This window comes from Tenrec ecaudatus, chromosome 2 (assembly GCF_050624435.1).
Source record: "Tenrec ecaudatus isolate mTenEca1 chromosome 2, mTenEca1.hap1, whole genome shotgun sequence".
NCBI lineage: Eukaryota > Metazoa > Chordata > Mammalia > Afrosoricida > Tenrecidae > Tenrec > Tenrec ecaudatus.
This window is the reverse complement of record NC_134531.1, coordinates 59,207,467-59,233,335: the sequence shown is the minus strand read 5'-3', so window position 1 is coordinate 59,233,335 and position 25,869 is coordinate 59,207,467. Positions and strand designations below refer to the sequence as shown.

The following is a 25,869-nucleotide window of genomic DNA, read 5'->3' as shown; positions in this document are numbered from 1 at the left end:
CAGAGCTCTTATCTGTGCCAGTGTACATGCTCTGGTCTAGCCAAATTTGTAAGGTAGAACTGGGGTCATGACAGTGAAGATGGGAGGATGCATTACAGAACTAAAGGAATGTGGTGTGTTTTGTTGGTGCTATCCTGCACGTTGGTTGACTAATTCCTTCCTTGTGACCCTTCTGTAAGGGGATATCCAATTGTCTAATGAAGAGCTTTGGATCTCCATTCCGACCCCTCTCATTTACATACATATCATTGTTTACGCTGGGTTTTCTGATACCTGAACCCATCGATACCTTGTGGTCACACAGGCTGGTGTGCTTCTTCCATGTGGGCTTTGTTGATTCCCTGCTAGATGGCCACTTGTTTAACTTCAAGTCATTAAGATCCCAGATGCTTCCCCTCCCCCCAGAAGAATTTATTTCAAAGGACAGCACTGAATATACAGCTCCTGGAGAGGGACATATCTGATCAGAGCACACAGGGCCAATGAAGAAGGATGAGGAGAGTGGAGCACATCCCGGCCCAACAAGCTTTGAGGACGATGTTCCCGATTAGAACAGTCAGCCCACAAAGATGATCTCATGGCCGGCCCCACTATGAGACACGATGTCCCTCACTGACCCAAAGACCTACAGGGGACAAGACCAGAGACACATGTGGGAACTGCGCCCGATCTGATACTGCCACACCGAGGCAAAACACTAAGGGGATGCAACAGAATAGCAAGAGAATGGAGTGGTGAGGTCCCCAGGGAATGCTGATGGTGGACTTTTGGGCCAGCGCAAGGTGCCCCAACAGACTAGACTAGAAAACACTCCTAAAGGCCAACAAACAATCCTTGAACTAACTATAAGCTCCTTTCTTGTTGTGTTTTGTTGTCATAGGTTTGTTGTTATTTTGTTGTATATTGTTGCCTGGTTTTCATCTGACTTGTTTTTGTGCATGCTTTATCTCCACTAGTCTATTTAAACAAGATAGGCTGGATGAAAAATCTGGAGGAAAACACAATGGTACCGACATTTCCAGGGGAACATGGGAGAGGGGGAGGTGGGGGGAAAGGAGGTGGTGTTAAACCCAGGGAAAAGGAAACAACAAGTGATCCAAATTGGTGGTGAGGAGGGTGTGGAAGGCCTGGTAGGGCATGATCAAGGGTAATGTAACAAAGAGGAATTGCTGAAACCTTGATGGGGACTGAGCATGTTAGTGGGACAGGAGGAAAGTCAAGGGAAATAGAGGAAAGAGTTGGGAGGCAATGGGCAATTATAGAGGTCTAGATAAAGCCATGTATATATGCAAATATATTTCTATATGAGTATGGGGAAATAGATCTATGTGCATGTATTTATAGGTTTAGTATTAAGGTGGCAGAAGAACATTGGGTCTCCACTCAAGTACTCCCTCAAGTACTTTCTTCCATTAAATTGGCATTCTATGATGCTCACCTGCCCAACAAAACTGAAGACAAAGCGGGTGAATAAGCAAATGTGGTGAAGAAAGCTGATGATGCCCGGCTATCAAAAGACATAGCGTCTGGAGACTTACAGGCTTGAAGGTAAACAAGCGGCCATCTAGCTCAGAAGCAACAAAGCCCACATGGAAGAAGCACACTAGCCTGTGTGATCACAAAGTGCCAAAGGCATCAGTTATCAGGCATCAAACAAAAAAATCATGTCATTGTGTGCTCACCTCCATGACATGATCAATGAAGAAAAGTGTGTGCATAAGCAAATGTGGCTAAGAAAGCTGTGCCCTGCTATCAAAAGATGTAGCGCCTGGGGTCGTACAGGCTTGAAGGTAAACAAGTGGCCATCTAACTCAGAAGCAACGTAGCCCACATGAAAAAAGCACACCAGTCTGTGAGATCACGAGGTGTTGAAGGGATCAGGTATGAGGCATCATCAAAACAAAAAAATTAACTATAGTGAAGGTAGGGGCAGGGGGAAGAGAGTGTGGACTGGAGACCCAATGCCCATTTGTAGGCTACTGGACATCCCCCTGCAGAGGGGTCTCGGGGAGGAGACAAAACAGAGAGTGATGTAGCAACGATGGGAAAATACAACTTTCTCTAGTTCCTAAATGCTTCCTCCCTCTCCCTGCTTTCCCCCCCGCCCCCATCATGATCCCAATTCTACCTTGCAAGTCTGGCAGACCAGAGGATATGCACTGGTACAGATAGGAACCAGAAACACAGGGAAACCCTGGCAGATGATCCCTTTAGGACCAGTGGTGTCAGTGGTGATACTGGGAACGAAGAGGGAGGGTAGGTTGGAAACGGGGAACCGATTACAAGGATCTATATGTGACCTCCTCCCTTGGGGATGGACAACAGAAAAGTGGGTGAAGGGAGACGTTGGACAGGGCAAGATATGACAAAATAATAATTTATAAACTATCAAAGGTTCATGAGGGAGGGAGGAGCAGGGAGGGAGGGGAAAAAATCAGGACCGGATGCCAGGGGCTTAAGTGGAGAGCAAATGTTTTGAGAATGATGAGGACAATGAATGTACAAATATGCTTTACACAACTGAAGTATGTATGGATTGTGATAAGAGTTGTATGAGCCCCTAATGAAGTTTACAGCTGTACATGTTCTAGTACTTAATAAGAAAATAAGCTAGTAACTTATAGAAAATACACTGACAATAAAATGTTAAAAGCAGTAACTCCAAACTAAAAACAACCAAAGGGAAGACATGTGGGCTTTTAAATCTAAGAGCAAATTCTTCCATAATAATTAAAAATTCAAACTTCAAAAACATATATTTAAGAGTTACTTTAAAGGGATAGTTGTCAAAATTAACACAGAGAAAATGAAAACCGAAATAATTGCAAATAAACTAAGAACTAGGAATAACCTGAGCATGGTAATCAAAATTGTTAACTGACCCCTCCCTACCACCACAGCTGCACTTTCAGTTGGCTTTATCACTAGATTTTTCGAATATTCCAACATGTACGACACAAAATAACAAAAATAATATATAATTGATCAAGGAATCATAAGGATGGAAGGGGAGGGAGGGGCAAAAAGAGGAGCTGATACCAGGGGCTCAAGTATAAAGAAAATGTCTTGGAGATTCTGAGGGCAACATATGTACCAGTGTGTTTACACAACTGAATGATGCAGTCATAAAACCTGAGGCCCCCAATAAAATGATTTTTTTTAGAAAACTAAAATATCAAGATAGGAGTTTTTAAACATATCAGAAGTGTGATCTACCTTAGTAAACAGTTTTATCTGAGTGGCTTTTTAGTGATATAATTTCTTTAGTTGAAAGCAAAAGGAGTCAAATCAGTAGTTTTTATGCTTAATGTTGTAAAGCTTATAATCAAGCAGTAATAGTGAAGACCAAAAAAGTCACACTTGGATTACGGATGGCTCTGTACCATATGCAGGCGCCACTCGTAAGTGGACAGCAGCAGCACTACAGCCCCTTTCTGGGATCTCCCTAAAGGACAGTGGTGACAGGAAATCTTCCCAATGGGCAGAACTTCGAGCAGTGCACCTGACCGTTCAGTTTGCATGTAAGGAAAAATGGCCATATGTGAGAATGTATACTGATTCATGGGTTGTGGCTAATGGCTGGGATGGATAGTCAGGGAATTGGAAGGAGCATGATTGGAAAATTGGTGACAAGGAGGTGTGGGGAAGAGGTATGTGGATAGACATCTCTGAATGGGCCAAGAAAGTAAAGGTAATTGTATCTCACGTGAACGCTCACCAAAGGATTACCTCTGAAGAGGAGGACTTTAATAATCAAGTGGATAAGATGACATGCGCTGTGCAGACTGGTCCTCCTCTTTCCTCTGTCACCCGTTATCGCCCAATGGGCACATGAACAAAGTGGACAGGGTGGCAGGGATGGAGGTTATGCATGGGCACAACAACACGGACTTCCACTCACCAAGGCTTACTTGGCCACTGCCACTGCTAAGCGCCTCATTTGCCAGCAGCAGAAACCAACATTAAGTCCAAGATATGAGAACATTCGTCAGGGAGATCAGCCAGCAACTTGGTGGCAGGTTGATTACATAGGACCACTTCCATCATTGAGGGGACAGCGTTTTGTTCTTACTGGAATAGACACCTACTCTGGATATGGATTTGCCTTCCCTGCACGTGATGCTTCTGCCAAAACTATTATTGGTGGACTTACAGAATGCCTCATCCACCGGCATGGCATCCCACATAGCATTGCTTCAGATCAAGGAAATCACTTCACAGCAAATACAGTGCGGCAATGGGCCCATTCCCATGGAATCCATTGGTCATATCATGTTCCTCATCATCCTGGATCAGTTGGCTTTATAGAACGATGGAATGGGCACCTAAATACACAATTACGGCGCCAATTAGGTGGCAACAACTTGAGGCTCGGGCAATGTTCTCCAGGAAGCTGTATACGCTCTAAACCAGCGGCCAAAATATATTGCTCTGTCTCCAATAGCCAGAATTCATGGGTCCAGGAACCAAGAGATGGATGCTGAAGTGGCACCATTCACTAGTACTCCTAGTGATCCAGTTTTTGCTTCTTGTCCCAGCAACCCTGTGTTCCTCAGGCCTGGAGGTCCTGGTCCTGAAGGAAGGAACTCTCCCACCTGGAAACACAGCATGGATTCCACTGAACTGGCAGCTGAGGATGCCCCCTGGCCACTTTGGGCTTCTCCTGCCTTTGGATCAACAGGTCAGGGAGAGTGTAACTGTACTAAGTGGTGTGATCCTGATTACCAAGGAGAAATTGGACTGGTGTTACATAATGGAGGTAAAGAAGAATATGGAATCCAGGAGATCCCATAGGCCAACTCTTAGTGCTACCATGCCCTGTGATTAAAGTAAATGGTAAATTACAGCAACCCAATCCTGACAGGACTTATAATGACCCAGATCCCTCAAGAATGAAGGTCTGGGTCACCCAGCCAGGCCAAAAACCACAGCCGAGGTGCTTGCTGAGGGCAAAGGTAATACATAATGGATAGTAGCAAAAGGTAGTTCTACCTGTCAATTACAACCACGTGATCAATTGCAAACGTGAGGTTTGTAATTGTCTATGTATTTTCTTTTTATGTGCTTATTGCCTATCTTTTCTTTGTTCAGGTATGATGTATCAGATACAATTGGACTCGGTATCTTTTCATTTACATGTAAGATAGATGATTGATGTTTAGTATAAGTGTGATTTCATCAATGTCTGGAAATTATATAAGTATATATAGCTAAAGAACTGTGTACAGGTACAAGGTTAGTACGTGGTAGATTGAGATAGTGAGTTCATTGTGCCAGTCTGGCTGATAAACACAAGTGGGATTAATTGAAGGGCGGAGAGATAAATGGCTCGGTGAGCCTAGCCTTGCTTGTCTCTCGGCTCTTCAATCATTGGACCAGTGTGTGGCTGCATTGCTTGTTCTGTGCCTCAATTTGCAAGCTACACTACACTACATTACCTGTGAACTATGTCGCTGTAATATGAGGTCCCTTTAAGACCTCCTTCGCCATACAATTGGAATTTACATCTCTTGAGCTGGGGACTGACTGTTGGTGACCTGGCTGACAATTGGTGACCTGGCTTGCTGTTGGCTATCTGTGCCGGGATAGCCGGGATCTCTCTACAGAGACTTAAAGGACTGCCAGTGTCTCACAACTCTCTCTCGGGAGTGAGTTGCACTGAGCCATTTGTATCGCTTTATAATTTAACAGTTCATTTTTGTGTTATATATTTATCTCTATAAATATAAATATGTATATCTATATAATTATTAGCAATCTGGTTTTGTCTCTCTAAATAACCTTATCTAATACACCATCCATTCCCTCACACTATTTTCAAAATAAAAACTGTTCATTTGAAGTCTTTTGTTCAAAATCTGTTTAAAAATGAAAGCAACTTTAAATATTGTAAGTTTCCCCATGTTTCTCATATTAAGGAGAAATACTAAATATCAATGACCTAATTCTGTAGACTGCACATCAAACGAAATGGAAAAACTCACCCTAAAACAAGCATACAAAAAGCAAGCAAACAATGAAACATACAACTTTCTTCTAGTTCTTAAATGCTTCTTCCCCCGACCCCACCCCTCCACTATCATGATGCCAATTCTACCGTACAAATCTGGTGAGACCAGAGGATGTACACTGGTACAGATAGGAACTGGAAACACAGGGAATCCAGGACAGATGAACCCGTCATGACCAGTGGTGAGAGTGGTGCTACCGGGAGAATGGAAAGAAGGTGGGGTAGAGAGGGGGAACCGATTATATAATCTAAATATAACCCTCTCCCTGGGGGACGGACAACAGAAAAGTGGGTGAAGGGAGATGTCAGACAGTGTAAGATATGACAAAATAATTTATAAATTATCAAGGGTTCGTGAGGGTGGTGGGGTAAGAATGGAGGGGGGGAATGAAGAGCTGATACGAAGGGCTCAAGTAGAAAGCAAATGTTTTGAGGATGATGATGGCAACAAATGTACAAATGTGCTTGACACAATGGATGGATATATGGATTGTGATCAAAGTACTACGAGCCCCCAATAAAATGATTTTTTTTAAAAAAGCACACACACAAAGGGAACTAAAACCAAAACTTGAACTTTTTTTGAAGACTAGTAACATGATAAGTTTCTACCCAGATGAACCAAGAACCATGAAAAAAAAGTAAACCTCATAACCAACTTGAGGTATAATATCCCTAATATACGTTCACATGATTCTCCAAAATAGCTATTTTAGATAGTCTCTCTTCATAAACCCTTCATATGTTTACAATCCAACCGATTAGTCTCATATAAAGGTTATGCTTCCCACTTTATTGTGAAATTAGAAGCCATTACCACAGAACAAAGAAAACGCCTTCCCAACTCCAGTGATGAGTGCCTGCTGCCAGCCATTATGAAGCTCTCCACTTGATCTCTGGACGCCATCTCTCACTGCCTCCAGCTCTCACTTTCCCTACAGCATAGCTCTTGCCCTCCCATCCCCCCAAAAGCCAGCTGCTTCCCCATTTCTCTACCTTCTTTAAGGATAAAGTTCTCAAACAAGCTATCAAAGCCCAGTCTCCACAACTCATTCTTCAATCTACTCCAATTCTAATGTCTAAAATCTTACCACACCACTGAAACTCCCATTAAACCCATGTAGTGAAATGCACCTCTCTGGAAGAGTCAGTATCAATAGCATTTCACACAGTAAACCAGTTCTTCTTTTAAAAACCATTCTCCTCCTTTGGCTTGGCTCTCCTCAATTAGAAGACAAGGCTCCTCTGTCTTCTTGGATAAATCCTCTTGTGAGTCAAAAATGTTTTCAACTCATCAGAATTCTGCCTTGAGAAGAATGGTCTCTAACTGCACTTACCTACTTACACAATCTGATCCACTCTGGTCGTAAATGCTATATATAGACCGTCTCAGAACAACTGTGTGGTAGGAGGTTCCTTTCCTTCATTTTACAGGAAAAGACGTCCAGCATCACAAAAAATAATTCATTTACTCAAATCACCAACCTAGTTAAGTGATAGACTATCTGATTGCCAATTAGAACTCTAACCCACCACGAAATATACATGCAGAAATTTGAGTCGATAATTTTGGAAATTTTTAAAACTTTCTTTTTATTTATTATTCAAAAGGGATTTCATACATAAGTAAAGGCTAGTAAAATGAAAAAAAGAAATAACCATTAAGAGAAACACATTTATTATTAGTCATGTAATCTTTTAGAAACACATTTTTCATAAACAACATATTGGGTTTGTAATCTTTATGCAAGTGCTTGGTGGTACAAAGCACCCGGTTGCTAAGAGACAGATCAGCACTTTGGAACTACTAGCTGTTGCACAAAAGACAGGTGTGGCAGCTGCTTCCATAAAGATTACAATCTGAACAAAACCTGTGTATCAGTTCTATCCTGGTCTCCAGGATCACGAGACGTGAGCACTGGTGCCCAGAGCAAAGCAAATATAATACTGAAGAGTATGCTTGTCATTGAAATGAACAATATAGCTGAGTTTTCCTCTTTGTTATAAGGTATACTGTGTATTTTATTTTACTTATTTTTTATACTGTGTACTTTTACAGCAAAGTATTTATATGCAAGAGATCAATTATTTTCATATGTTCTCTACAACAGGGGTTGTCAAAAAAACATCCTGGAACTCAAATAGTCAACAGCATATTTTTGTAAAAGAAGTTTTATTGAAATAGTCATCTCAACTCTATGTATTTTGTATGCCGGTTTTAGCGGTACAATAACACAGATGATTACGTGGTATGACCTAGAAAACTAAAGGGTTTACTACTCTCTAGTCATAGGTCCCCAAACTTACTTGTTCGACCACCCCTTTATCCAGGTGTAAAAAAACCCAAAAAACTCAGTGACCTTACACTGGCTCATAATCAAGGACAAAGCATAGGCATTTGCTTTTGCTGGCCTGCTGAGTGTTCAAGCGCCCCCTACAGGGGTATCACCCACTTTGAGAAACACTGCTTTAGCCTTTTACTGGAAAAGTTTGCTATACTCAAGCGTAAGAGTAATCCGTCCTTATATACACATATATATATAACTATGAACCATTACAACATGTTTATGGCTTTGTAAATTCACACAACATGCCCTAAATGGAAATTTTTTTTAAACTCTCAAAGTGTAAAGTAATAAGTATCTACTTGGTTATGCTTCAAAATCATTCATTGAATATTCTGATGTTGCAGTTATGAGTTGTCATCAAGTCTATTCCAACTCGCAATGACCCCAGTCATACTGAGTAGAATGGCATTCCCTAGGGTTTCCACGCTATGCTTTTTGAGGAAACATATTCCAAGTCCGTACTTCCGGGGCTGATTTGGGTGGAAGTGAACTGCCAACAACTTTGCTGTTACTTATAGTCCAGCGTAAACCCATGGGCAGCATGCACTAAGGGGTCCAGTCAAAGATCATTAACTTAGTGCTTACACCAAAGACACTTTCTCAAACTCAAAGGCGTTAATTCCTAGAAATCTAGGATGCAGGCAGGGAGGGACAGAGGGAGCCCGGGAGAAATACCTATAAAAGTAATTTTCCTCCCATGGTTTATTTCTGTGATTTGCGGCTGAACTCCATTGTAACTTCAAAACCTGCTGCAGTCAAGGTAACTCAGATTCATGATAATTTTATATGCAGGTTCCAGGGCTTTGTAAATCCTTATGAAAGCAGAGGCTCTCAGCTTTCGCCTGACGAGCTGTTAGTGAGTTTGAACCACCAACTATACCCTTAAGCAGTTTAACAGTACCAGACAGCAGCACCAGCAGGGTTCCGAGTCCTATATAAACATTGAAATTTTGGCCTTTTCATGTATTATGCATGTTTTTTTAAAAATTACGCTGGAGGAACTTGTTACCATCAAAAAAATAAGCAAAAAGATTTTCTAGCGCAATTCCTTAAACATAATAAGCAGTGAGTGGCAGTTTCTTGTGCTGAAAAACAGACTGTTATACCTCTTAACTAACACGTATTTTTATATATTTTATTCTGTAAAATAGTTAAATCAAGACCATAACTAGTATTTGGGGTTAAGGCCTAATATCTCAGCACTCACTGTGTAGTTAAGAAGTTGAGAAGTAGTCAACTTAGCCCCAGATCTCTCTTAACTAGATTGGGTTTTGAGTCAATTTTTAATTTAGGAATTTGTCAGCATTCCCCTTTTACATGCCAAATTACGGAAAATGAAATGTAGTTAAGAGTTAATATCGAGATTTCCCTTTTAACTTTATTTGTTGTTGATCCTATGGTGAGCAACAGCTGCCAAGAAGAGATGAAACTGTTTGGGAAAATTAGCATTAATGTGTTTTTAAAATCAAGTTACAGGAGTTTTGCATGATTAGCATAAAAATGAGGAAGGCAGGGGTGGTGGTGTTAAAAAAAAAGATCCATGGTATAAAGTTTCTCCTCTTACCATAATTCTAAACCATCTTCCAGAAGATATACATGTGGAGGCTGGGAAACATCTGTACTCAGTTGAATTACTGGGAGCAGGAAAGGGTACAGATTCTTGCTGTCTGCTCCTAATCCCTACAGGAAGTATAAATAAAACTTAACGTTAGACACTCTCAAGTCCCATCCCACCAAGGAATTACCTAGCCTTTTAAAAGTCCTCAAACCAATTTATAAAAAATACATCCATTTTTTAGGATGGTCCTAAAAGCTAGCACTACTAACAAAGTTACAATTTAAAAGAAAATAATAAAATTACTCTTAGGCTGCTGAATGGCCAGACAGGAACTTTTGTCAAGGTCCCATATATTTGTCAGTTTTTACAGATTCCACATGAGAACACTTATTTTCCCCGTCCTGTCAATTGAAGCAAATTTAACCTTCACATTTTATAATGAACTACCTTATGTAAATAACTAATCTAAATTGAACCCAACCCAAATGTTCATGTGTAAGATAATTAAATTACAGCATATTCATATTCTAGAATACCAAGTAGTCATGACAAATGCTTAAGCACGAAGTACCTGAAATCTTTTTTTAATCTAATCTAAAAGGTATAGAAGTATGCAACACAATTGAATTTTTGAAAACATCTACATATTTTAATTACAGATAACACGTAAAGATACTTCCACAGAAAAATAGAAAAAAAATATTAACACTAGTTAGATTTGGGAAGGGGTAAAGATTTTGGGAAGTGGCAAACAAAGATCTATGTACATGTTGTTGCTATTCGCCTGCTTATTCTGCTATTCATGAGAGTGGCAGGGCTAATCCCTTGGAACTGAGCAGTCTGCTCCTTCTTCACCGCCTGGCTCGGTCCGGGGGCCCACTTTACAGCACCTCAGCAATATGGGCACCGCACAGCACAACAAAGGGAAGACGTGTAGAGGGTCAGCTTAACAGAGGAAGATTCTAAAGAGATGGATTCGTACAACAGCCACAATGGGCTCAAACATCACAGTTGTGGTGACTGGGCAGTTTGGTTCTGTTGTGCTATGACTCAAACTGATATTATGGCACCTAACAACAAACGTAAGTATTTCTGTATGTATTTTATGGCACCTAACAACATACGTAAGTATTTCTGTGTGTATTTTATAAATATTAATGCACATATTAAACAAAGAATTTTTGTTACTACACAAAAAGCTCCCAGAAAGCAAATATGAGGGAAGACTCTTATCTAAAATTCTCCTTCACCTAACTATTGTCTTAAGGACATTGACATATTTATTGTATCACACTATAAGAACTATGGAAGAAAATAAGAGGGATTAGAAATTAAGGTCTAAGCCACAATCGCTATAATCTGATAAAGACTGAAAGGAAACTATAAACTATTAGAATGTTTGAGTTTTCATTTGTGTATTATAAACATCATTTTCAAGCAAATAAAGTTCTCTCATATAAAAATACCTGGTCACTTTGAAAATTATTCAGATTTCAGTATTGCTTACAGTAAATTATAATTACACAAAATATGTACATAATCCTCACTTTGATAATATATACATATTAACTATTTTAATCTTATCAGTGAAGTATAAATACTTCAGAATAAAGTTTATCTTTAAATATATTGAGTTTTATCTTTTCTGTAACCAGTCAGTTATAAACTGTCCCGAATCTTATACCAAAGGAAGAGAATTAAAAAATAAAGCACATGTTGGGACTTAACATTCAGTCAAATTTTTTATTTTATAGAAAAGGAAGTTAAGCAAAAATACATTGCATTCATGTTAATTATCAAGTCGATTTAAAGTTTCCTTCAAAAATTAGAATATAGCTACTTACATAGGATACATCCCAATAAGCAATCTATGTAAGCATAAGCAGAAGACACTCCAACACAATTGATGTATGGATTGTGATAGGAGTTGTATGAGTCCCTAATAAAATGATTTAAAAGAGAAGAAAAAAAGAAACTGCAAATCACAAAGACTCAAAGCTCTACCATTTCTGACAAAGAAAGTAAATAAATACTACTGTCAATTACTGACACTAAGACTAGATCATATGATGTCAACCAGTCAAACAATTAATATCGATTTTCTAAAGGACATCTTTGTGGGGGTATCAAGGCAAAACAAATTCAATACCTTGTCATCTAATAACTAGTAAAATGTGCTCAGTTCCAGGTACATGGTGTTAATTAATAGGAACATTCTTGGGGCCACAATTATAAGGCACAGAATCTCCAAAAATAAAAGGAAAGCTGAAAAAACAAACCTGACAAATACTCAGACTAACACAACTGTTTAAGGAGAAAAAAATCATATTCTACTGTAATGCTGTAAGGCATAACCTTTAGCATAAAATGCGTACCTGGGGCTATCCTCACCTTACAGTTTCCTGTGAAATTATACTTATTATCAAAGTAAAAGGGTTCGGGGGTAGGGGAAATAATACCACGAAGTATCAGCCTAACAAAGTCCTGGGCTCTGCTCTCAGGGCAGAAAAGATGCTGTTGCCAAGGTTGTGTCTTCTATGCTGACGGAAGGATCAGTCAGTAAGAACACACTGCATTAGGTCAATCTGTTGCACAAAACCTTTTTAGAATATTGAAAAACAAGGAAGTTACCTTGAGGACTAAAGTGTGTCTGGCAACAGAATTCAATGATGGTGCATTCCACATTTCCAATCCAAATTTCTTAAGAATCCTAATATTCACATGACTGAAAACATTTTCACCCAGAAGTTATCTCAAACCTCTAATAAATAGTCCAACTCATTGCCTTCCTCAAAACATGCTTCCTGTCTTTCTGAACTCTAGTGATATATAGCCTACTATATCATCCTCTTTCTCCACAAAACATATCTAACCGATCTTTGCTATCGTGGTAATATTTTTCCAATTTTTTCCTCAGTATTTCCTCCTTCTTAACCAATATTCTTGGCCTGACTTCCTTCTGCATTGTGAAAAGTACCATGCCACCCCTTTGTCTGCACACCAGTGAAAGTTTCATACACTCCCCTCATCAATTTCCCACACCTCAGAGGTTCGGGCCAGATTGAGAAGAGGTTATGGAATAAGGGGTACCGTTGCTGATGTCAGATGGATCCTTACTGAGAGCAGAGAGAAGCAGAGAAAGCGAGCTATGTAGATTTCATTAGCTATGCAAAGGCATCTGATTCTGTGGCTCACAGTAAACTGAAAAAATAAGGACTCTGAAACACATAACTGTGCTCATGGGGAACCTGTACACGAGACAAGCGGCATTTGTGCAAATTGTACACTGGAGTAATGTATGGTTCACTATGAGGAAATGTGTGTGCCCGGCGGATAACCTCTCACCATACTTATTCAAGCTACAAGCTGAACAAATAATCAGAGAAGCTGGATTATATGAAGACAAAGGAGGCTTAAGGCCTGGAAGGAGGCTTATTAACAACCTATGACGCAAGACTGTAATAAATCTTGTTTGCAAAAAGTGGGGAGGACTTGAAGAACCTGCTGAAGACAAAAGACTGCACCCTTTAGTAAGGATTACAACTCACTGCAAAGAAACCAAAATCCTCGCAAATGGACCAAAAGGTAATATGAACATAGAGAAAATATGGAACTTGTCATAGAAGACGAGACTGACAAAACATCTGGTGTGCCTGGCTCCACCAAGGGAAAGATTAGGTAACAGGTAGAAAGTATGGTCTTAATTACCATGCATACTAGAGTATATGCTGACCCAAGTATCAGCCAAGGCACCTAATATTGCCACCAAAACTGTGCTATCACATCAAGTGAGATCACAAAGGGTGTAGAGGACCAAGTATCAAGCAGCAAAGGGGGAGAGGGGGAGGAAATGAGACCATCGTAAATGGGGAGAGAGCGTGATGGGGACCCAATGCCCATCTGTAGACAACTGGACATCCAAGGCAGAGGGGTAGTGGGGAAGAGATGAGTCACTCAGGGTACAGTGTAGCATTGATCTAACTCACAACCTTCCTCTAGTTCTTCAATGTTTTCACCCAACTAGCATGATCCCAATTCTACCTTGAAAACCTGGTTAGACCAGAGGACGCACAGCGGTTCAGGTGGGAACTGGAAACACCAAGAATCCAGGGCAGATGAACCCCTCAGGACCAGTGGAAAGAGCAGTGATACCGGGAGGGAAGAGGGGAGTGTGGGGGCGGAGGGGGGTGGGTGGGGTGGTTATAAACGGGGAACCTATTAATAGGATCTACATATAACCTCCTCCCTGGGGGACAGGCAACAGAAAAGTGAATAAAGGGAGACTCCAGGCAGTGCAAGATATGATAAAAAATAATTTATAAATTACCAAGGGTTCTTGGGGGAGGGGGGAACGGGGAGGGAAGCAGAGCTGATTCCAGGAGCCCAAGAGAAGAGCAAGAGTTTTGAAAATGATGGGGACAACGAATGTATGTGTGCTTTACACATTTGATGTGTGTGTATATGAGCCCCAATAAAATTATTATTTTTAAATGTGCTGAAAAACTCGGCTTATACACTATGCCTATCAGACATAATTCTACCATAACCACCCAAGAGCCTTGGCCCTCAGGCTTATCCACCCCATTTCTATAGGTGATAAAAGCGATTAAGTATTGTAGTTGATGTTAAGATTGAGAAATTACCCAGTGGGCTTGATTACTGCGGAATTCTTATTAAAAAGTTGAAATAACATGTTTTGTTTAAATATGTGCATGTGTGTGTGTGTCAATTAAAAAAATAAGTTTTCAGATAGTACAAAAAGGGAATTAAGGGATTCAAAGAATCGGATCTGAAACGTGAGCGTTAGAAGGTGGAAAGTGCTACACATCAAGGAATCTGGTTAGACTTAACAGAGACAAGGCCCCCAGCTGAGAGTCAAGAAGTTGGGGACTCCCCTAAACCCAGTGGACACTTTGATTATACCCACTGAGACCCTAGGCAGAGAATCCTATCTGGACTTCTGATGTTCAGAACCGTGGCCTAGAAATGGATACTATTTTAAGCTAAGTCTATCGAAATTTGTTAGATAGCAACAGAAAACCATTAACATGTGCAAATAAAACTGTGTAGGGTTTTAGGGAATAGAAGAAAAACCTTAACCATGACAATGATAAATTCAGGCAAGTCAAAAAGTTTTACAAAAGCAGACACTTTTATGAAACAAAAAATAGTCCAATGTGATGCTATTGTTTCTAAACATAGCCTCCACCTAGAGCTACACAATCCTAAAGGTCTAATTTCCATCTCTATAACCTGCCTTCCACCCAAAGAATTCTGCATTTTTGAATCTGCACATCCAAACAGCAGTTTTTGAAGTCTGTGGCACTCACATAATCTGCCAATTTACTAAGGGGTGGAATCTAGTCTGTCAATGAGGTCACAGCTTGATGTGGGGGCATGGAGATCACTAGCTCACTGGAGGTCACATACACTCTCTCTCTGTGAGACACTTGTTGACAAGCCACATGGATCTACATTGATGAGGTCAGAGCCCTGGAGCTGGAGGGGTCACACTGAGACCCACACCAGGGCTGAGATGCTTCCATTGCCACTGGATCCACAAGACTTTCCACCCACTGGCCTGTGATCTTCCTGCACTCGGTGTCATTGCAAATGCTACCTGTGTCTGAAGAGGATATTACAGACTAGTATTAAACATATGGGCTAATAACAGAATTATGCATTTGATCAGGACTGGGCCGGGGTGTTTTCTTAATATACAATTGCTGTTTCCTATAAAGCTTTTTCTCATACACTTATACAAGTCTATGAATTTGTTTCTCTAGTCCACCCAGACTACAACATCCATGCATTGAAATCTAAAAGCTATTTGCATTTGGAGAACAAAATGAAGTCTGAAAGGGCGACAACAGGGCTGTGAAATGAATGGGATACGATTCCCCAGGGAAAAACCTCACAGCACAGCCCTTACTTCCCTCAAAGAAGCTTCCCTGCCTGTGTTCTCATCAGTATAATTTCCAATTTTCTGAATATTTCTTCCTAATAAGTCTTTGTGATCACTCCTTGTACTTCAAGAAAATCTACCAGGGCTACCTCTTTGGAATCCACAAACCAGTCATCAAAATCTTTTTGTTTTGTTTTATTGGGGGGGAAGGGTGGCAGCAGTAGAGTTAATACATATATCATTCCATAGGTTAGTCATATTAGACAGTCTTGTACAATTGCTACCATAATCGGTTTCAAAACATTCTCTTCCCTCCTGGATTCCTTGACATTGGTTCCCTTTTGGTACTCACCCCTAACAGAAAAACACCAATCCAAGAGGATGATCATGACATAACTCAGTTGAACAAATGAAACATACAGAAAACCCGGTCCAGTGTGCATCAGAGGGGGTGAACAACGGACAAGGTTTTAACTAATCGAGTCAAATTTATCCCTTTGATCTTCCACAGTGGTTCTCAACCTCTGGGTCCTGACCCCCGTGGGGGGGGGGGGTCAAACAACTTTCACTTAAGTTGCCCGATTCGTAACAGTAGCAAAATGACAGTTACGAAGTAGCAATGAAAATAAATTTATGGTTGGGGGTCACCACAACATGAGGAGCTGTATGAAAGGATCTGGGCATGAGGAAGGCTGGGAACCGCTGCTCTACAGTCATCTCTCCAATGTTTAGTAGCCACTTTCCTCCCTGCCTCCATTATGGATGGGGGATCACTGGAGGCATATCAGCTATGTAGTTCTCACAAAGGGATTGTGGGGCTCCCACTATCATATCTGCCAGCCAGATTCTCACAATTTAGGCTCTGATAGTATTCTTTCCTTCAACTTCAGATTATATGATTTTCAATCATTCGGTGACTGATGATGGTATGCTTCTTCCTTAGTTGACTTCTCACTTAAGATGGCTGCTTGACAAGCCTTTAAAACCCCAGATATTTTTTTTATCTGACAGCTTGGTACCATCTAATTTCTTCATATTTTGCTGGAGCACCCATATCTTCAGAGTTCCCTTCCTGAGTTTGAATATTAAGCCAGGCCATGATATAAGAAATAATTGTTCTTAAGTCGGAACTAGGATTTGGTGCAAGTCCAAAACCCGTTCCTGGATCTATGATTTTGTTGCTGTTGGTATTCTTGTTGAATTTTCAATCTGCCTGTGGTTCCCTTTCAAATCCTGCTTGTTAATTTATGGTAGAAAGTCTTAATGATCACCCCTTGGGGCATCACAATCTTCCTTTACTGTTGTCTTTGAACAGCCACTGGTACTAATTTCATCATAAATCTTTTGAGATGACCTGTCTGCTTTGAATTTCACTGGCCCCATTGAATCCTTCAGAAGCCAATGTTTTAAATGGACCTTCTGTTATGAGGCACTTTATTGAGACTAAGACAAGTATATTCCTTGGAAAATCTGTCTGTTGCCATCCACCCATTACAGAAACAGGTTTAACTGAACACATTTTGCATGGAATAAGCCCATGTGGTATGAAATTAACCCCTAGCCACAATACTTGTTGATATAGTTAGCATTAAAAGCATTAACACAGTCTTAAAAACATTAAACATTGACTAACCTATGCTATAGCTACATTGGTAGCTTGGCAATATGAGAAATATGTTGGCTAATACAGAAATATTGAATCTTCATCTTCTATAGAATGAATTCAAGAGACAGCTACAATGCTTAATACAGGAATAAACAATATAAAGGTAAAGCCTAATTGCCCCAGCTACAAGACTTGAAAATAGACTCTTCCATCAGGCTGAAATGGAGAGAAGAAAAGGTAGGGGGGGGGGGGGCCTATTCTTTTTCACAAAAAGTCTTCGGCAACAGACTCCTTAACGTGCATACATGAAAAACAGAGGCATATATAAGCAAAAACCCACAGACATTAAGTGATTCCAGCTCACAACACTCCTATGTAGGCACAGAATTGGGCTTTGTCGGGTTTTCAATGACTACATTCTCCCATCCAAGTACTAACCAGGCCCGACCCTGCTTAGCTTCCGAGATCAGACGAGATCGGGCGCGTTCAGGGTGGTATGGCCGTAGTCAATGACTACATTCTATAGAAGATCACTAGGCCTTTCTTCCAAAGCACTGTAAGTAAACTGGATTCAAACTGCCAACTTTCCCATTAGTTGATTACAAATCATGAGTCACCCAGGCAACTGATTGATATATCAATCTTAAAAAAATAAACACATCCTATTTTCTCATGCCTAGTAGGCTTTAGTATCGGTAAACGACCATTAGAACTCCAGGTGAACTCAATGCTATTTGGGTACCATTTCTATCAGGAGGCCGTCTCTGATGTTTCCACTCACCATCCAGTAAGTAGCACATAAAACTGTACTCCAACTGCTCAAATAGCACTTGATACAACTATTTTAGCTACCCATTACCCCTACTCAGCTACCTTCAAAAAAGTACAGTTTATTATTCTTTTTTCACTTTTTTTATTCATTTCAGTATCCCAGGGCCCAGAAAGGGATATTGTGCAATACAAGTGTTGAAAAATCCTATCCAATGTGTGAATGTCTGCACTGTGCATTGCATGTGTTAGTGTTAATGAGTGAATGACTATTCCCAATGAGGCCAAATACGGCAGACTAGAACATTTATCCTAAGCCAGTTTTATCACCCTCCCCAGTCAGATACTAATAGAGTCTGGGACCCCGAATTTTAAGAAAACAAATTCTAATGCATGCCTATTAATTGTTATTAGAGAAGAAATGACATTGCAGTCCCTGAAAGAAAACTCACCAATGAACTTTAGTATGGTCCTCTTAAATGACAGCAACAAAACTCTAGGCTAGCATCTCCTTAATGTTACACAATAAATAACTGCCTCAAAGAGGATGTGTGTTTGATTGGAACCTTACAGCCCAGTCCAACGCAAATACCCAGAGTGCTGAAGATGAATGAAAAAGGTCTATGCACTGCATGCCTTCCAGGGGGTCCCTGTGGCTACCTAACACTTGCTGAGTTTACATGCCTGAGACACACAATGAGAGATAGGAGCCGGCTCACTTTTCCCGCAAAAACTCCGCAAGTGGAGCTTAAAAACCCATTATGACTACCTATCTAGCTATATCCATATATATATATCCATATGGTACTAGTTCTTACTCTGTTATGTACAGATGCAAACTAAGCCGAGACACTCACCTTTTATACCCTGCAATTCCTTACTTTAAAAAAAGGGAGATATAACCTTCCCCTTACAAGATCCAAGAATTGAAGGATATAAAGTGGAGAGCAAATGTTTTGAGAATGATGAGGGCAATGAATGTATGAATGTACTTTACACAATTGATGGATGTATGGATTATGATAAGAGCTGTATGAGCCACTAATAAAATGATTTCAGAATTGAAGGATAGAAAAGGATGGTGTGTTAAGATACTTAAGAAAAGGAAAATGCTTTAAAAATATTTTGCGTCATTACTGACCAAAACTGTCTTGGCTACAAATTTGTGATCAACTGTGTAAGTCATATATAGTTATTAAGAATAAGTTCACACTTCAAGAAAGAGTCCAGGTTCTAGAGGCAGGTTGATTTGAAAGCAAATGGCTAGTGAATGTGAGAGTTAGATTTGGGGTCAACTTGGCTAGGCCAGAATTCTCAGTGGTTTGGCAGTTGGAACCTAGTAATTCCTCATGATGTGACCTCACAGAGCATAATCAGCTCCAAAATGAGTTCTAGTGAAAGTAGTCAAGCACCTGTGAGAAGAAAAGGGTGGCATGCAACTTTGGACACTGCTCTGAGGCAACTGAAAGGAAGTTTCCTCCGTGTTGTAGTCTAATTCCTAGGTAAGTGAATGCTAGAAACTCATCCACCTAATATACTGTCTGCTGATCCCCGGAGCCATCAGTAGCTTGCCATCTGACCTGCTAACCTTGCAGCCACGAGTCGGTGGTGTTCCTGACCATCTTGGGTTCAATAGCCCAAGAAGCTGCTTGAGGGGATAAAAGCCTCCAGATCAATAGCTGACCCTCAGACTTTGAATTGACTTAGACTTGCCTGCTTCCACAATTGTGTGAGCTACTTTCTTTCTTAATATATAATTTTCTCTCTACACACACACACAGAGAGAGAGAGAGAAATAGACAGGTTTTGCTTCTAAAGAGCAAGACTTCTTAAACTTTTCCACTATTGACCCCTTTCATCCAATAAATTTATACCCCAAGCAAGCACTGCTAGAAAGACCCCAGATTCATTAATCATTTGATTTTGAATTAATTTTTTGGCCAATGAGCCTTCAGAAATCTTCTATTGTGGCCAAATTTTCACAATCTCCACTTTGGTTCTCTGACTCCACATGAAGTCCCATGCAGTTTAAGAAGTATTGCTCTAAAGAACCCAGCCTGACAGAAATTTTTCAAGAAGAAAATCTTAATTTCAAAGTAGAATCTCATCCACCCCAACTGAAAAACCACTCAAACTTGGGGAGAGGTCAGTAAAAATTACCTGACTTTCCCTGTAGCAGATGTTTGAACTCTAACTCAGAAGCAGTTCCCGCTCTGTGCTATCGCCACGAGACTACACTGCCCTGGGATACTTCAGATAAAGTAGTGCTTTTCTCCCTGGGGACTTTACGGTTCCGGTACAACTTCTACACATCCTCCACACTTCAAAGCAGAATATTTGAACTCAGTTTCACCTTTCTCTCAAGAACTCACTTTTTTTGCTGCCTTCCCAATTTAGAAAAGTTTTCAGTTAAGTAAAACAGTGAACAATGAGTGAGTTTTTAGACACCCATACCCCCAAAAAATAGCTTCAAATATCAGGGAAACAACATATAAGGTCCAAAGGACTACACAAATCACCAAAGTCTATCATTAGTAGTGATATCAAATGTAAGAAATCATTTTAAGAAGCAGAAAGTACTTCTCAGATGTCCTAAAAAATGTTCACACATGAAAAGGTCAGACTTTTCATTATCATTAGCATGTATTACCGATAATAAATTAGAGCACACCCATTAAACTGAAGACTTCGAGGAGAAGTGACGTACCTGAACAAGATGAATTAGTGTTGTCAGAATAGCACATCTTAACATATTGTGTTCCTCACTCTGCTTCCAAAGAAGAGGCAAATACTGTACCAGACAACCTACATAGGGTCGTATCTGTGACACAACAAAAACAGGTGAAGCGACAGAATGTTATTGCTAAAGAAGGCAGTCTACTTTGAAAAACCCTGACAGAGTACTAGATGGTGCCTAGCAGCAACTATTGAATATTACTAGATGCATTGCAGTAAGCATTTAATTCTTTTACAGAAAAATCATGTATTCACTATATAAACAAGTCACTTGGGTAAATGTTTTTAAACAAGTGTCACATTCATTTAATGAAAGTTTATTAATTGTGAAACATACTGAATCCAGGTATTTGTAGACTATTAATTGAAAACAGGTTTCTATCCTCATTTTTAAATTAAAGATTACTTAACTAGAAATTACACTACTTTTAAAAAATACTATGTTTTAAAAAGAGTCAGCAGCAATTATGTGATGGGAATCATCTAAGCATCAAGTCTTGTGGAGAAGGCAGTAGGAAAGAGAAAGCTCTAAAACTAGTATGCAAACCCATACAACGCAGAGACGAGGAACAGTGATTAGGCACACTGGCACTGCGATAGAAGGAAGCAACTTTCAAATGATAAAGCTGCTAAATTCACGATGGTCTGAATTAGCCATATACCCTTAAGTTCAAGTCAGTTTGCCAGTGAATTTCTTGAAAAATAAAGGAGATCTAAACTTAAAGAGTCACAATGTTTGAAACTGCTGACAAGAAAAACTCTCAGTGATCTAACAGAAGTACTAGATATTCACAGCCTCACCACAACCTACTTCAATCTCAATTTTTTTTTTTAAGATTCCAGAATGGGATTAGTTTTCTCTTTCTCCATAGTATCACACCTAAATAGGTAGCATATAAACTGCAAGCTTCGTTTGTGGTCACAGAAAGACAAGTTAAATATTTGCTCAAATATTTAGTGAGATAAAATTAAGTATTAAAATACTTTTGTTGTAATATCTTGTTTTGAAAATAGGAATTATAGTATAGCAGTTAATACTTTGTGAGTGCTTATTAAATTTGGTTAAGTACTCTATCTCAGAGATGACTCCAATTAGCTTATGAAAACAGACCACTTAAGATATGAAAACCTAGGTTTCAAATTAAGCACTCATTAATAATTTTAAATAGAATATAATAATATGCTCCACTGGCAGGAAACACACTGGCTTTAAACACAGTTAAAAATGCAAATTAGAAGTATATGCTTTGAGTTATGCGGTACTAAACCCAAGGTACAAAGTATACTTTGAATATTATATATACAGAGAGAGATGCCAATTCTGTCTCTTGGAATGAGAATTAAAATTAATGCATTTACAGCATTATATCAAATTTTATCCATCAACTTAATATGGAAAAATATACTTTTTAAGGCTGGGTACTTAAAAAGAAAAGGTTGGTGACACAAGAATCAGACATTCCAATATACTGACAAGCTAAAAAATGCCTAAATGGGACAACTGAGGAAAACTCTGAATACAGAACTAATTAGAGAACATTGTATCAGTCTTCCGCCCTGGTGGCTCTGTGGGCTAGGGATTAGAAGACTTAGCTACAAGCTCAGCAGTTCAAAGCCACTAACCACTTCAAAGGAGTAAGTTGTGACTATCTGTTCCGAGAATTAGTCTTCGATATCCTACAGAGGGCCCCATGACTTGATAGCAGTGTTTGGTTTTGTACCCACCGTATAATGATTATAAAAGGGGTGCACGAATACTTTGGGGTACAGTGACATGATGTCCACAACTAATTCCCAAATGGTTTAAATCTTAACAAGAACTACGTCCAAACACATACACAAATATAGTGTAAGATATTATCCATATATAATTCTGAGATTGTAACTTCTGGGTTTGGAGCATCAAATATTTGCATACTGTAAAAACAATGCACTAAGAAAGTTTACAGACATCTAGCTATCATTAATCGTAGGTCATTAACTAGTGACATCACTAAAATTCTAAAATTAAACTACTGTGTGCTACTAATGTAGGATGACTCAAATGTTTGCAGACAAAAATCAAATGCAGCATATGAAAGATTATTTATTGTAGGATATAGATGGGTTTGCTCAAAGGTTAACAGGAAAAGTTAAGGAGTTACACAACTAAAATGTTTTCTTTTTTTTCCCCCACAAAATGTTTTCTTAACCATTTCTTCAGAGTTCTAAATTCCAAAAGTACTATTGGATCAATACAACTTATTATCATTTCCTAATTATACCATCACCTGAGTTACTTAGGTAATGTGTTTTGAAAAAAGTGTGTGGCAGCGACATAGAAGCACGTTTAAACATACTGAGGGAGAAGAACGCCAAACTTTTCAGGTAAACAATTTACTTTGAGGTTTGGAGAGATGCAAGGAGAAAATCCATTTCTTTCCTTTATAAATTCATTTCTATACAATGAAGGAAAATTACCCTTTAAACTTACCACTCGGTAAATCTACAGACTCTAAAAATCATCAGATTTTGTCTTCAGAGTCTACTTTTTATAACAAACAACTTGTTATCGTGGCACAGTATTCTGAAGCATACTGGCTATAATAATTTCAAATTATCCAAGAAACTTGTGTAATCAGTCGTCTCATCTTCACCAGCTTAAGTATGAATAAAAAATGTTAAAGATCTTGTCCAAGGTATATAGCAATGTTAGAGACTTGAACAGAGATCTTCTGGAATATAAAGCAAGAATTATTAGCCTGATAAATAGAAGTTTTTGAATAAAGATGATTAAAATTAGTTATAAAGATGTGGAACTATCAAAATCATGTGACACTTAAAGTGCCAAAATTCACAAGTCGCAGACACAAGAGTTGATTTTGAGATAATTCCAAAATCAATTGTCTTTGTCCAGTGCCTCAGAGTCACCTTAGTGCTTGTCCAACCACAATAGGTGGTGGTGAATTAGGGTACACAAAGTAACCCAGATACTGGCAGTGTAGCTTCCTAGATTACCGACCTGTATGTGGTTGGGAAAATGGAATAATTTAACTGTTAAGGACTTTAAACACCCTAAATATGGCTGTAATAAGAACTGGACTACAAGACTAACTTAACGTTTAAGGTAAAAATAATAAATCTACAAAAATTTTGTATATGCTGGCCTATACTTGAGGCTGTGTTGTTAAACACAATTAATTTGAGAAATATTATTAAGTGTAAATAGGATCAGCTTGGCAGGAAAATGTATGCTTCATAACCATCTCTACCTTGCCAATGCAATTTTTTAACTCCTAACTCTCTCATGGATATTATTTAATACACAAGTATAAATGTCACTTGAGAATCGTAAGTAAATAAATCACAACCTACTATTTGAAAGTGCAGTGATGAGTGTTTTAACTTTTAAATACTGTTGATAAAGTAAAGATGACAATGAATTCTATTTATATTCTACTCACCTTTTCTGAGATTTAAATTCATGTTTTACAACAAAATTACCTGCATGTTGACTCTTTCGATGACACAAGAAAGGACATGCAAAACATGCATCTTTGTGTCACACTCTGTAACTTGCTGCAGTAACTGAAAAAGCAGTGTGAACATGGTTTCCAAATACTGCAAATAGAGAGTAAAGGTTTGAAATAGAAACAAAAAGAAGCTCTACAGACATGCAGTCAGAAATATAGAAATAAGATTAGATCATAACCGCAGAAAAATAAAATACAGAGAAAGCCAAAATCTTCCAAATTTCTAGCTGCCAATATTTAAGTCCGTGATCTCTTTATGGCTGCAAACTGCATCTGATTTAGATTTAATTTGCCCACCAATTAACTAATGTTCTCAGGGAAAAAAAACAAGTCTAAGCCGTGTGCTTCAACTTCATACTGCTAACTAAACTGTTAACAGCGCCGTGTCACTGCTCCTCAATGCAGGCCTACTGCCAGTCACGAAATGCTTGGCTTTGCAAGGCAAACTCCTTAAAGCAAAGAGCACCACTTACGGCACTCACACACCAGCTGTCTACGTGACATAATACATATGTTGCATGAAGCCACAAATTTATACAGATACCATACTTGTTATTTTGAAAATGGCAGCTTATCTGTTATTAGGAAATAGAAAATAAATATCCTATGTCTGGATTTGAAGTTAAACATTATGAATATTATATTAGAAATTAACAAAGAGCAAGCTGCCAGATACTTTCCTAACACAAACATTTTTTCGAACAGATATTTGCTTCATTTTAACACAGATTTCTAAAACACATTGCTAGCATCCAAAAATAACAGATTCTCTTATTAAAAATAAAAACCATTGCTCTATAAATTCCTCCAACTATGAAGCCCAAAAGAAATATATTGTTATCATATAACTTTCTTCTCATCTAATTCTCTTAAAAAGGAACCAACACTTTCACCCAAATATTATTGGCATACTTAACAAGTGCTTACTGAGTACAGATTTAGTAAAGACACCTTGCTAGGTATTTGACAAGAATAAAAAAAGTTAAAAAAAAAAAGGGTTGGTGTTGTATTCTTCAATTAATCTGCCATTTAGTACAATACAAATGTATAGAGACACAAGTAATAAAGGAAGGTAACCTCAGAAGTGAAGTGAAAAGTCACAGGTACATACAAAGTACAAATATCAAATATTCTACAATTGTGAAAAAGGAAAAAGGTTAGCAGTCAATTGCAAAATAAAAGACTGCGAAACACAAATGAGTAAGCATAAACAATTGTCAAAACAAGAAATCCCCTCAAAAAGAATGTACTACACAAACAATTTCCTAAAAAGAGGGGGAATAAAAAAGAATGCAGATATATGTGCCTGGGTTTCAAAGAATCACGGGAACACTTCATTATTTTTCTTTCTTTTTTTTTTTTATTTTGATGGTGCAGCACCAGACAGTGCTTTATTCTGTTGTACATGTTTCAGTACATTCAACAG

General features: G+C 38.9%; 1 protein-coding gene across 1 annotated transcript in view; it reads right to left on the bottom strand.

The window, feature by feature from the left end:
- IPO11 (importin 11) overlaps positions 1-25,869 on the bottom strand; it is a 212,939-nt gene that overhangs the window by 83,110 nt on the left and 103,960 nt on the right. The window contains exons 19-21 of the mRNA XM_075541076.1: positions 24,415-24,531; positions 20,903-21,016; positions 9,923-10,038 (exon numbers count right to left, since the gene is read on the bottom strand). Coding sequence (XP_075397191.1) covers positions 9,923-10,038; positions 20,903-21,016; positions 24,415-24,531 — 347 coding nt within the window. The remainder of the gene's footprint in view (positions 1-9,922; positions 10,039-20,902; positions 21,017-24,414; positions 24,532-25,869) is intronic.